Raw genomic sequence first — 13368 nt, 5'->3', positions numbered from 1 at the left:
CAGGATGAGAAGCGCAGGCAGGGCTGGTAAGGGCGTCAGGGCGCTGGGCAAGGAGCTCCGTGTGCCTGGTGGGCGCCCTCCCAGGGGCACAACGACAGTCCCGAGGGCAGCTCAGCTCCCCCTGCCACAGCCCGCACCACTGGGCCTTCACACTCCAGCCTGGTGCGGGTCGTAGTGAAGCTACGGGGCTTTTTTATTCCCGCTCTGTGGAAGAAGAGACGGGAGGGTAAGGTGATTGAGGAGGCTGTGGAAGCTCACAGAGACAGGCTAGCCGGAGTTGGAAGGGACCTGTGAGGATCATCTAGGCCTGCTGCTCACTCCACACAGCCCAACCTAAAATTAAACCGTATATATCTCTCTATATATATGTCTCCCAATGATTCTTGAATGCTTACTGGTTTGGGGCTGTGATCCCCTCCTTGGGGAGCCTGCTCCCATGCTGCACTATCTGCTCCGTGTGGAGCTTTTTTCCTAACACTGAACCAGAACTTCCCTGGAGGCAGCTTCACGCCATCCCCTCGCGGCCTGTGGCTGGACACGGGAATGGAGGGATCAGCAGCTCCGTGCCTGGCACATGGCAGCGCTCCCTCCCTGCTGCGGGCACAGCGGCCCCCCAGGAAAACATGGCCGGATCACAGTGAGGCAGCTACAAGACAGAAGGACACCTCTGTTGGCTCGTGAGGCACAGCTACGTACCTCTTACAATTTTAATCCAGGCCTTTCTAGTCTACGTATAGAAGGGGTGAGCACCCCCTTTTGTGTTCAAGCTGGGCCTATCCCGCCTTGGCTGGGGCACGCAGGGTGAGCCCCAGCAGCCGGGGTGAATGGGGGGCGTGTGGGTCTGCTGCCAGCGGGCAGGGGTCAGAGCAGCTGGCAAAAGCCAGCAGCCTGCAGACCGCTGCTAGGAACCAGACATTAATGAGGAGGCAAAACACCGAGAATAAAACAAACTCTTCTCCTTTATTTGCCTTTAATCCTGTATATAAGCGAGGTTTCTTGGATGGAATAGCTGAGGCAACAAAGAGGTGGGATGAGGGGCTGTTTCTAGAACATTCCCTGGTGTTTCTGAGCATGGTCACAGACACACTGTATGTTCACAACCATTTTAGCCCAACAGAACTTGGCACAGCCATTAAAAAGCATGGTGGCTGTCTCCTTTCTGCATTCAGCTGCTGCTTTTTTCACATCAGTACTGGTGAGCACGTGTGCTGGCTTGGGGAACTGGTGATGTTGAAGACTGACTGGCTACAGAAAATAACTAAGCAAATGCCAGAAGTAACGGTAGCAAAGTGTATGGGAAAAAGCCATCAAATGTTTTGGGAGAATAGGGCCATTTGCTGCAGTACCTGCACCAAGGTAGTACAGCTTGAAATATTACAGGACTAAAGCATTAGGTGCCTGCAGCATCCTTGTACATTTTTTTCAGCCATGATTCTTCTCTTTGAAGGTTTCTCTTAACCTGTTCCTTTCATGTGCAACCTCCCCCTTTCCTCTCAAACCCACCTTTAGCCTCTTTCTTAAATGAAAAAAATTGCAACTGGAAAAGAATTAACTTGGGAGCAGGGCAAATGCAAGGGTAAGCCTTTATGTGTGTCATCCTAATGGCACTCCAAAAATGTGCACTGAAATTAATATTTCCTTTTTGGGAGCAGAACACTGTGTGCCTTGTACGGATTTGGAAGTGTTTTGCTCCCCCCGCCCTTCGACTCATCAATGCTGCTGCAAAATGATCTGGCTATCTTGGAACAAGGGTTTTATTCTTGTACATGATTATAGGACCTGATCTCCTTTCACATGCACACTCAGCAGTTTAAAACAGGCTCAGGAGAATTCTTTATAAACTTGTGACTTGGCACATGAAGCTTGGGCTGGTAGTCCATAAATGCTTTAAAAGCAAGTGGTGTTTTTCATCCTACCTAAGCATACATAATTTAAGATAGTTTCAAGAATGCTTTTTTGGTTCTGTCATATAATTTAAACAATATGAGCTTTTAAGATACAGCTTTAATAAATATAAGCTGTATATTCTGTATGCTTATTATATTAGTAATTAGGATATATTAATAATATGCACAATATATATTTTATATTACTAACTAAAACCATATAAATAGCTTTATAGTTAGTAGGTCAGCTTCAGTAAGTAGGCTAATTCTGCTGCCTTCCAGGTTCTTATTCACATCCTTCCCCAATGCATCTTGTGTCATTTTTCTGAGCATGCATCACTTTGCGCTAATTTGCAAAAACACAGACTGTATGCCTGCACTTTCACAAAATCCCTATCACAGACTCTCTAGCGGCTTAACTTGTCAGTTACTATGGGATGGTGTGAAGCCAGACAACTTGATAATACTTCCTGAAAGGGATGAGACGAAGTTATGGAGAGTCTATTGCATGTCAAGTAACATGCAAGCATTTTGTCAATATTTTACAACTCATGCAATGTACGTACCTCATTTGCCTTATTTGGGTTACCACTCATTTAGATCTCCGCAGTGCCTGTAAGATTTAAAAGCCCCTGAAATAGCCTTAGTTTCATTTATACCATGTTAGAATGACAAGTATGGTTGGTCTGAATATTTTTTTAAAACATCTCAGTGACTTACAAGAAGGATGTTAGAGGAGATGCCTTGTTTTGCCCTTTTAAGCAAAAAAAATCTTCATAATCTTTTTGCCTATTTTGGGGTGTGTGTGTGAAATTTTGATGTCTCTGTACTTTGGATTAGGAATATGAGGTTTAAAAGGAAGACCACTTGGGCTGAGGATATCTGGTTTGCTTTCTTTGTAGTAATCTGCAAAAAAAAAATTATGCCATAAGTCTTTGTGAAGTCCCATTACTTAAAAAACTAAAATTTTTCAGAGAAGTTCTTTAGATGTATCTATACTGAACAGATTCAACCTCTCAGCTTACTACAAGCTTAGAAGATGGTATGTGTATTGTGCTCCCAGCTGATTCAAGTGTGATCTGTGAAATTTTACTGAAAGTACGTGGAATATTTTGTTTGGGCTTGGTGTGGAACCAAGCAATGCCTAGAGCCACGGTAAAGAGGAAGGAGCCTGGTTCAAATACAAGGAAATTTGTAGTTATCAAATGTGAGAAAGGACAAGAAATTCAGGGAAGGGGAAGAAGAGAGACTGAGAAGCAGGAGCTAATAAGCAGATGTCTGGGAAGATAGGGATGGGGGAAGAAATCTAGCAGCAGGGATTAGAGGTGAAGGAAGGTGCATAACTAGGTCAAGAACTGCCGTGTTAATGAGGAATATAGGAGCAAAGAGGAGTAATGTGCTCAAAAACTGAGTATAAGAGCAGAAGCTGGGTGGGAGGAGAACAGATTTGTTTTATTTAGTTAGCGTAATCAATAAAAAGATAGAAAATGCCTTCCCACATGGCACATTTTCTTCTCTGGGGCAGTCACAGTTTGCTCACTTTATGGATATTAAGGTTTTTTTTAAGAGGTGGTGAATTTGAAGAAAGTCTGGTATATTCACACAGCTGTATTTTCATTCAGGATGCTGGACACCGAGGCAGAGTATTGCTTGTTTAAAGGTCTTTTTTTGAGAGGCATTAAAAAAAAAATGGAAGAAAACCCATTAAAATTTCCTTTTAGAATGTTCTTAACAAATGTAGACAGAGTGTAAATTTGCACAGATTCATGTTTTGCAGCTGAGACTTCTGATCCGTTAATAGATAACTTAAACATTCTTGTCCTGTGGAGTCAGCTTCAGATATTAATGTAATCCCAGTTTAATTAAATCAATATACATATTTAAATGGATCCTTTGTAGACTAACCAGGTTTGGGCACAGTAGTGCTACATGTTACATAAAAAGCTGGTTGAGAAACCACCTCTAAAATCTACATCTACCTTGTAATGTATTTGTAATACTGTACCTTAGTTATGCGATAGTAATCATAAGCTGAAGCTGACAGGCAGAAGCACATGATGCTTCTTGGGAAATGAGAGGTAGAAGCAAAAGGAAAACAAGTAGAAGATAGGATGAAAGAAAATACAACCTCTGTAGATTTTTCTCAGCTACAAGTATGGGGACTAGATTAATCTTGAGTAGTTTTTGTAGGCTAGGCATGTTGCTAGCTTTCATTAAATATGTTTTCTGTTTGAAATTTTGAAAAAGGATTTAACTAGAAGTATTTTCAAATCCACGAGAAAGCTGGGGTTTGTAGACATGTAATATATTAATTAGGTAAACTGATGTACTTGGGGGATAAAAAGGACAAGGGTTCAGACAAACAACCTTTCTATTTTCTTGGAGTCAAAATACCTTCCCTGAAAGAGAGCTGTGGAGTCAGGTGCTGGATAGCACGTTATCTTGGTGAGGTTACATATCCTCACACAGCTGTATTCAGAAGTAAGCTCAGTGAATAAGCTTATATAAATAAAAAAGGAGGTTTTGATTAGACTTCATGCTAATTCTCTGGATTATTTTCATGTAGGTTGTACAGGAGCCCTAGGATGGAGAATCGAGTTACCACTGTTAGGAGGGGCTCAGTTTTGATGTAAGTTCCAAGGAATTCCTTTGGTTTTAGTATGTTACCACATCTTTATGCTGTCCTAAAGATAATTCATGAAAGACATCAGTAATGCCTCTGTGTCTCATCAGTTCAGCTCAGTGAAACATCACTGACACGGCAAACTGCAGCAATGCTGTTGATGTATAAGAAAGAGACAGCTCCCAAAGCGTCTGTTGTTGCTTATGGACCACGTACCTGTGTCTGCCAGGTTCCCTAAAGCAGAGTTTGATTTGCTGAGGCACGAGGCTGTAGCGCTCTGTGAGAATGTACAACAAAAATACATAAATTAACTAGGAGAATATGTTAACAAAGACATGGTCTGCTCAGTCCTGCAGTTGCTTTACAAAAAAGAAATTACGGGGAGGATGTGTGTGTGCTGATCTTGAAATAATTTTGTATTTTCTGAAATCCTGCTTTCATTCTCTCTTGACTCCACAGGGCCTGCTAGCATGAGCTAAGGCTGACTTCTTGGCAGCTGAGAAATAGGGACGAGGCAACAGTAAAACGGCAGTGTTAATTTAACTCTCCACATTATCTAAACATCCAGCTAGGATGAAGGTTCAGCATCACGGTGTGGCTAAACAGTGACTTAAGGTTTCTGGTAAGGAATGGCATTTTGATCACATAATTTCTGTTTGCAACAGCTGAATGTATATATGTGCTTAATGAGCATAATTTTTGGTTCCTTCCCTGTTCTTCCTCACTGACCAACTCCCTTATGGGGCTGGATGAGTAGCTGCAGGCAGATACAGCTTTTTTGCATTGCTGTAATTGCCTTAAACAGATGTTTTGTTACAGAGGGTATTCTGTCAGGATCGGTGCTGAGGTAAATTGCCAGGCATCCAGAGTGAGTCTAGTGAATATGATTTAGTTATTGAGAAGAATGGCAGCTGTGTATGATGCATACAAAAAGCTAATTTGCGCTAGCCTACATTTTCTTCAAACATGCTGGGGACTAATGGAAGAGGAAGTTTATTTCTCTGCTTTTTAAGACACGGTGCAAACTTGCTTTAGCCAGCTGGTTATTAAATTACCTGTGGGGAAAAAAATATCTGAATTTAAATTACGTGGAAGAGAATTTGGAGTAAGGAAATTAGAATTTTCTTCCAACAAGTAACTTGAGAAGTTGGAGAAGCTTTAGTTTACTGATGGTAAATAATTCCTGCTTGATCTGGAATAAATGGAGAACATTTGTTTACTGGGAGTGATGCCTGTATACAGCGGTATTAATGTCACTTCCTACCTTTATAGAATCATCCTTTGAAACTGTTGTTAAATTATCAGCTTTAGGAGCTGAATACATTGCAGCAGAATTGATGCAAATCTCTAAAGTAGTTTCTGAGTGGCGCTAGTTTCTGGGTGCTGCTGGCTCTGTGTAATTATTAGCTTACTGAGTAATGTGATTGAGTATGTACTTGACGCAGTGGGTGCATGTGTGACTCCCACAACTTAGATAATGGGATTAGTTTACAGACAGGATGCAAGTTAAGCAAGAGGTATTTTAAAATTAACTTTAAGGTTACAGAGTCTGAACCTGAACCTCTGTTGTTTCGCATAGTTGCTTCCATGTGTTACCAATTCATATACGCGGGGACCAACAAAGTTTATATTCACTTTGTACAGAAGTAAGTGCTTTCACAAGCGAGAGGCTGGCTCTCGTGTCTCTGAGTGAGGTAAATTTAACTCAGCTGTTCCTCATGTAGGGAAAATTTAGGGATTTTTGAGCTGTGGCAGTTTTTTGTTTAGATTTTAAATCGGTATCATCTGTGTGTGAATAAGGAAGTATACAACCAAAATGGACTTCACCTGACAACAAATCTTAGCTTTCAGCAAGACACAAACCATTCAAGTAGGGGCCTGATGATGTTCTTCATTAAGCATGCACTGATGTGATAAACTCCCTGAAGGGGATTACAGCTGAAGGGAGTAATTTCAGTTGCCAGATGCAGATGTTTCAGAGAGAAGCAGCTTATCACCAGGAGGAAGGTGTATTTGTTATATCACTGCTCAATGCCAAAGAAAATCTTTATGCTTAAAGAATTGGAATTTACAGAAGTTGTGGCAAGCCACGGTATCTTAATTTAAAATTTATATCTGCTAAATGCTTCTTGATGTAGTGTTTTGAATGTGGCATAGAGCAAATGCTTTTGCTTCAGAAGCAGCTCCTGGGATAATATGGGATGTCCTAGCTGGTGTGGTTAGCAGATTCCTTTAAAGATTTCTTGAATCTCAGACTTTGGAATTAGTGGGCTTCTTTTTTCCATTTTTTTTCCTATTTTTTACCTACTGGGGAGGTAGACTCGGTTGTTGCTGCATGTTTCCCCCAAAACTGTTTCTACTGCAAGGTCTGTTAACTGATGGTTTAAAAGCAATAACATTAAATAGTGAAAACGAATCTTAACAACCACTGGAGGACAGCTGGTGGATCAGCAGAACTGTGGGAATGTATAAAACTATCCGTTTTCTATAGCTATTTTCTTCTTTGTGAGGAAATTTGACAACACTGACTAGTTGAGGCCTTTGTTTTTAAGCAAGGCTGTCTGGAAAAGCCTTATCTTGAGTTGGAGACTAGCTGTATAAATTAGGTGCCAGAAGTTCAACATTGCTGGAAAGAATCCAAACTTGTGAAGCTGCTGTGCTGTGCTCCAGCCCGCTGAGTTTAGGTGAGCAATTCTTTTGGCATGTTCCCTCCGTTGTTTTTTTTTTTTTTTTGCTCCCCAGCAATCTTAATTCCAAAGCTTTCCCTTCCTTTCTATGCTCTCAAACTTTACCCCTCAGAAACTGGACCTCAGAAGTTTGACTTGGGGGAGTTTTAACAGTAGGTGGCAGTGGACAGCAAATCTAAACCTGCTGGCCTCCTGCTCCTCTTACATTGATGCTGTTGTGTGGGTTTCTGACAAACTCTCTCTGAAATTACTGTCTTAGAAACCGCCTAAGAATCAGGTTCATCGTCTTTTTGTTGAAGAATTAAACGGGTTATCAAAATATAAACAATTGGCAGGTACAGCTTTTTTTTGCCTTTTTTTTTATTATTATTTTTTTTTTATTCTCACAAGGCATTGCAAAAGAGATGTGCCTGATGTTTGTTGCCTGATAATCTTCCTAAGTGTGTCAGGACAATAAAAGAGGGCTTGACTGGTCTGGAGGCAGTTTTAGGCAGGCTGGTAGAGAAAAGGATGAGAAGTGACTGTTAATATTGCTTAGATACAGCACTGAAGGAATTAATTGAAGTTTTGGAGTTTTAAGTAGTGTGCTGCAGGCAGCAAGCACAGCAGTGTCTTCCCAGCGCTGCTCCCCCAGTCGATCCCCCAATCCACCTCATTGTATGGTGAGACTAATGGCAAGAAACGATGCTGTTGGTTTCTACTGATTATTGTTACCACTGCTGTCTGTAATGCCTTTCTGCTGCTGCAAGTTTCTGTGGTTCAGATCAAGTAGATCTCACGTGGAAAGGAGAATAATCCTGCTACATTTTTGTTTGGTAGTTTGGTGGTGTTTTTTTCCTTTTCTTGGACACTTTTCAAGCAATTCTGTGAGTATTCACTTCCCCTGGACCCTTGCTGTGACTGCTTCTAGGGAACTGCGTTGTAGTCTTAGTCAACTGCAGCATGTTCCAGACAGTCCGCCAAGAGTATGGGAACCAGGGAGGAGGTGCGGAGCTTCAGTGGTCTGTGCTGTTGGCTCCAGACCCTGCAGATCTCGTCTTCTCTTCCTTTTTGTGATAGCTTTGTACATGCAGGACCAAGAACTGTTGTGCCTTGCCAGTTCTCCTGGGCATGAGTCTGTTACCTCCAACTGTTGGCGTTCTGGAGATTGAACCTTTAGTCCCCATGGGGGGGAACCATCTACTCCCTGCTCATGAAACAAACAAAAAAATCAGTCCAAAAAATTAATAACCCATTGTGGGAAATGCATGTCATGCTTATTTGGTGCAATCTTGTCTGAATTGCTGGAAGAGGCAGAAATGTGGCGCGCTGTAGGGAAGGTACGCAGTGCTGCTGGGGTGCACACAGGTACGAGCAGTTCTGACCCCGCTTCACCTGCAAATCTGGCGAGTGTTGTCCCCTCTTCTTGGAGGGGGGCTGTGATCTACCGTGCGTGGCCAGATGGCACCGAGAGCTACCACTGCAGCGTATGAGTCACAGAGCCTGGATAAAAACTGGAAAAAAATAGGTGCACCCCTTGAAGCTTCATTTCCTTAGCAGGAATGGGGTTGTAGTTTTGTGTGGAAGATGGTAAAATTAGAAGTTATGCCAAGAGAGGGTTCTGTGGGTTGACCTGTGAGAGGCACCTGCTGGCAGAGCAGAGCTGCCACACAGACACACACCTGAAACCTCTTTTCTAGTTGATTTTTCTCTAACCATTTCCATTTTTTTCAGGCTTAAAATTTGTGGGTTCTAAATTTTTTGTTGTTTTTTTGTTAGTATTTTTAGAAATATTAGAAGTAATTTCTGACTGTATTTGGGGAACGCATTAGAAGATCATACCCCTCATTTTATCCCTTACCAGCTAGGTGCCCCTAAATATTAAGGGGAGATTTGCAGAAGAATGTTGAGTTCTCCATTGCCATGGAGCTTTGGCTTGTAGCATTTTGATCTTGTAAAATGAATTCAAAGTTTTGAGTTAAAAAAAGCAAACCACCACCAACCCTACCAAATAAAAACTGGGATCGTGAACCTTCTGTGGGTGGGTTGGCCGGTGTGGGAAGGGAGAACCGGGGCCGTGGGAAAGCCGGTATCTACAGCGGGTGCGCTACCGGTAACGTGTAGGGAGTGCGGGAGCGGCGATGCCGGGCTCTGCCCGCCGCTTAGGGCCGGGGTTTCCAGTTCCTTAAATCAAACACCAGGGGAGAGGACAAACCGCCGGCGGCCCGGAGGGGCGGGCTGGGGCCGGGACCGGGACCGGGACCGGGACCGGGGGGCGCCGAGGGCGGTGGGGCGGGGCCGTGACGCCAGGCGTTGCCGGGAGACGGCGCGCTGTTTCTGCGATGTAGCCAATAGGCGCCGGGGGAGGTGATGTCATGCCTCCGGCGACGCCTTCTCATTGGTTGGTCCTGGCGGCAGGGCGGGGCCCGGCCGGGGCAAGGGGGCGGCTCCTGGCGGCGCAGGGCCCCGCACGGCGGGAGGGCGGCTGCGGGTGCCCCGGGGCTTAGCGCCGCCGCCTCGCCTGGGAGGAAAACGTACGGGGTGGTGGGGGGTGTGTGTGTTAAAGCTGCTCACAGCCGCGGGGAAAGGGCCGGGCTGGACCCTCGCGCCCGGCCCCCGCCTCCTGGGCGGGTGGCTCCTCCGGGAGCGCTTCGTAGTGTGAGCCGGGGGCGGGCAGGCTTCGTACAGCAGGTTTAAAGCAGATGCGAGACACTTCTGGGACGTTTTTAAAACATTGCTGTATTTCAAAGCGCTGTAGCGATAAAAAAAAAAAAAGCGTGTCTAGATTTTCTTTGCTGTGCTCGAACAAGTACAAAAATAGCTTTTCGATCTTTATTTAGCGCGCCCCCCCCAGCTGCACGGTGTTGTGTTAACGCTCGGTTATTGCACGGGAGTTCCCGGGGTTTTATCAATGCTGTTCAAAGTTACTGCTTTAGAAAACGCGCTGTTTATATACAAACTAAGCCCGAGTTTTGTTATCCCTTCATCTGGGAATTTATAATCCCCTTCCCTTTTATCCTTTTTAATTACTGCAAAGATTTTAATACGAGTAAGAAAAACAGATGGAGCTGGTTTTCCTGCAGCGCCCTGTAACGGTGCTGATGTAGCATGCTTTTTTTGCAGTGCTGCTAGCAAAGTACCTGGGCTTGAAATGGGTGTCCTGCACACCGGTCCAGGCAATGGAAAACTTTTTTTTTTTTTTTCCTCCTCTCTTAGGTGGATGTAAAAGATCGGGTTGTTTTGGGGACGGTCCAACCTTAATATGGGTGCCTGCGACTTTGTTTTGGCATCTCACTGGTGCGAGGTGTGAGCTGCCCGCTGCAGTTCAGCTGCCAGGTGCAACTAAACCCAGCAAAAAAAGCAAAGTAAACGGCACCTGGAGGCCTCGCAGAGCACGTGGGGGTTATCGGTGGGACCACCCGCCGGGGGCAGGCAGGACTGGCCGAGGCGGCGGGGGAGGCAGCGCGTCCTTGGCCAGCCGCCGCCGGCCCAGGGAAGTCCCCCGGGGGGGACCGGGACTGCGTGGGGGCCGGGCTATTTCGGAGGAGCGCGGGGCTGACCCGTGGGGGCACACGTGTATCTCGCATCGCCCCCCCGGGAGGGGTGGCCGCGGCCGCGGGAGCGGAGCCGCCGGAGGGCCGGGGCAGCCCCCGCGGGGCAGGAGGCGGGCCGGCCCCTCCCGGGGGTGGGCGGCGGGCGGGGCGCGGCGGCTCCTCCTCGCCGGGCCGGGGTTAGTTTCGGAGCGGAGCGGGGGGTGACGGCAGCGGCGGGAGAGCAGCGCCCGGCGGGAACAAAGCGGAGGACGGGCGGCGGGGCCGGGCGCCTCCTGCAACAGGTCTCCCCGCGCGTCCCGGCGGCAGCGCAGGCCCTCCGCCTCCCGGGCCGCCGGTCTCCCGCTCCGGGCGGCGGGGCCGGCACCGGCCGCCCCCATGCGGTTCGGCTCCAAGATGATGCCGGTGAGTCCTGGGCGGGCAGGGCCGCGGGGGCTCGGTTCGGCGGCGGGCGGCACCCGGGGGCCGCCCCCGGGGCGCGGAAAGTTGGAGCGGGGCAGCGGGAGGGAAAATGGATCCTGCGGACGTGGAGGGGGGCGGGGGGGCGACCCTCCCCCTGCGGGCTCCGCGGCCGCGTAGGGGCTTCCCCTCCCCCTCCCGGCCTTTTTTTTTTTTTATCTTTTCTTTTTCCTTCCCTCCTCCTCCTCTAGCTTTTCCTTTTCTTCCTCTTTCACACCAGGATCAACTTGTTAGACGGGCCCGCTGGAGCAGAGCCGGGGCGGGGGGCGCTGCGGCAGCACGGCGGGGCTGGGGTGGGCCAACTGGGGGGGGACGACGACGTTCCCCTCCGCCCCGCTCCGGGGGGGGTCTGAGGCTGCCCCGCTCCCCGCGGGGCAAACAGGCACTCCTCCGACCCCTGCTTTTATTTAAAAAAAAAATTATTATTATTTTTTTTTAATAATATGAAGTTCTTGAAGTTGGCTGGAGCCGTGCTGCTGCGGGTGTGTGTGTGTGTGTTTGTTTCCCAGCGCCCGGGTTGCCGGAGGAAGATGGTGTCCATGTTGTTTACGGCTGGGGGTCGGCGTGCCCGCTCTGCGGGGTCCCTCTGCCCTAACGCTCGCGGGAGGGACGGGGAAGGCCACCTCCTACCAGAGTTTTAACACGAATTTTAAAAGTCCGGTGTTTTTGTCAGCTGAAGTTGGGCGAAAACATAGCACGGCAGCTTTGCTCAGTTTTCAGCCCTAAATACACCAAGGGGGTGACATATAAAGTATTTAACTTCCCTTAAAAAAAAAAAAAAAAGTACCCCTGTCTTTGAATACCAGATTTTACCAGCTGGCATATTCCGTGAAATCCATAAGCTCTTGTTCCGAGAGGCTGGAGTATGTACGGAAAATCCCAGCAAGTTTAATACCTGTTTAGTCCCAGCTGAGGGTGCTTTAAAACGTTCTCTGCCCCCCCCCCCCCCCGGGCGCTCCGGCCCCAGGAGCTTGGCAGGCACAGGCAGCCCTCTCAGCTGCAGCTGATTTCCAGTTTCCCTCTTCCAGGAGCCGTCTGAAGGACGCGAGGAAGGAACTGCACTGGAAGGTGGTTCTGGGAGGACGTGGGTGTTTCAGGGATGCTGGTTTTGTTGTCGGTGTGAGGTTCTTCCTCTCCAATTAGGAGGAAATAACAAGCAATAATTTGATCCTGGAGAAGGCTGGGTGACTATTGCTGTAACTAATGAGGGAGGAACAAACAGATTACGAGCCCGACTACAGATTAAAGAGCCAAAATGTTGTGCAACTGTTGTCGTCTACCTGTGAAAACTTAGAAAAACAAGCAGTAAATATAAGAAGGTGTTAATTCAACCTATGTCAAAACCAAGCTTAGGTAAGCACCGTCGTGTAACAGCAAAACCTCCAAGAGATGCTATTGCTGGCCAGTGCCTTGTTGCTGTGTTCAAATAAAGGAGAAAACAAGCGGGAGCAGTCTTATCCCATCATTATCCTGTCAGCGTTTGCAGGTGACAAGTTCCAGAGCCTGCATTGCCCTGGTAGCTCAGACTTTTCTTTGTCTGATAACTTATTAGTGAGCCTGGTTTTTAACCCCTAAATAAAGGGGTGGTGCAGCCTTTTCACACTGTTTTTACTGTGAATAAGAGAAGATCTGTGAAGGTTGAATGTGGTTAAAGGAATTAAAAATGTAAATACTATTGACTATTAGAATTTTAATTCAGGTTTAAGAAAACCAAACTGAAACAACCCCCCGAGTTTTGGTATATTCTTAGAGGGATGAAGTTCCCAACAGTGCAAAAAGGTGTTACAGAAGTGCTCTGGTCCATAGGCTGTAGGACACATAAGCAGCCACTTGCCAGTTTGAAAACATTTTATAGTAAATATACCTACATGAATGTGAATATAAAAGTGCGGAAAACACAGTGCCAAAAGTAATCCTTTTTTTGTTTTGTTTGTAAGTATTGCTATAGGTATCCTCATTGTCTTCTAGTTATAAAAAAAAAATCTAACTATTTATAAAAAGATTGAAAGTGTTTGGGGTGGGAAGAGAAGGAAGGTGTGAAGACAGCAGGGAGCAGGACATCTGAGGGCTCTTATTTATGCAGTAATGAGGCGTTCATGGACTTGAGCATCTGCATTGTTTGAATGACAAGTAGTAGGCTGGCCCTAAACCATCTGCAAAATGTTTCTTGGTTAAGGTTTCTT

General features: G+C 46.5%; 1 protein-coding gene across 3 annotated transcripts in view; it reads left to right on the top strand.

Moving 5' to 3' along the window:
* TP53BP2 (tumor protein p53 binding protein 2) overlaps positions 1–13368 on the top strand; it is a 78796-nt gene that overhangs the window by 18636 nt on the left and 46792 nt on the right. Inside the window, exons 3-4 of one of the 3 annotated variants that reach the window (XM_080408727.1) lie at positions 4453–4515; positions 4969–5131. The exons of 1 other annotated variant lie outside the window; for it this stretch is intronic. Coding sequence is in view for 1 of the 2 variants with exons in the window: in XM_080408726.1 (XP_080264852.1) it covers positions 11105–11131 (27 nt within the window). In the remaining variant the exon portion in view is untranslated. Of the gene's footprint in view, positions 1–4452; positions 4516–4968; positions 5132–9253; positions 11132–13368 lie in introns of those variants that run through there. One more of the 3 variants, XM_080408726.1, reaches the window with a different exon arrangement.

The sequence above is a fragment of the Falco punctatus genome (genome assembly GCF_963210335.1).
Source record: "Falco punctatus genome assembly, chromosome: 12".
NCBI classification, from domain to species: domain Eukaryota; kingdom Metazoa; phylum Chordata; class Aves; order Falconiformes; family Falconidae; genus Falco; species Falco punctatus.
Note: the sequence above shows the minus strand (reverse complement) of the source record. Positions and strands in the feature narration are given on the sequence as shown.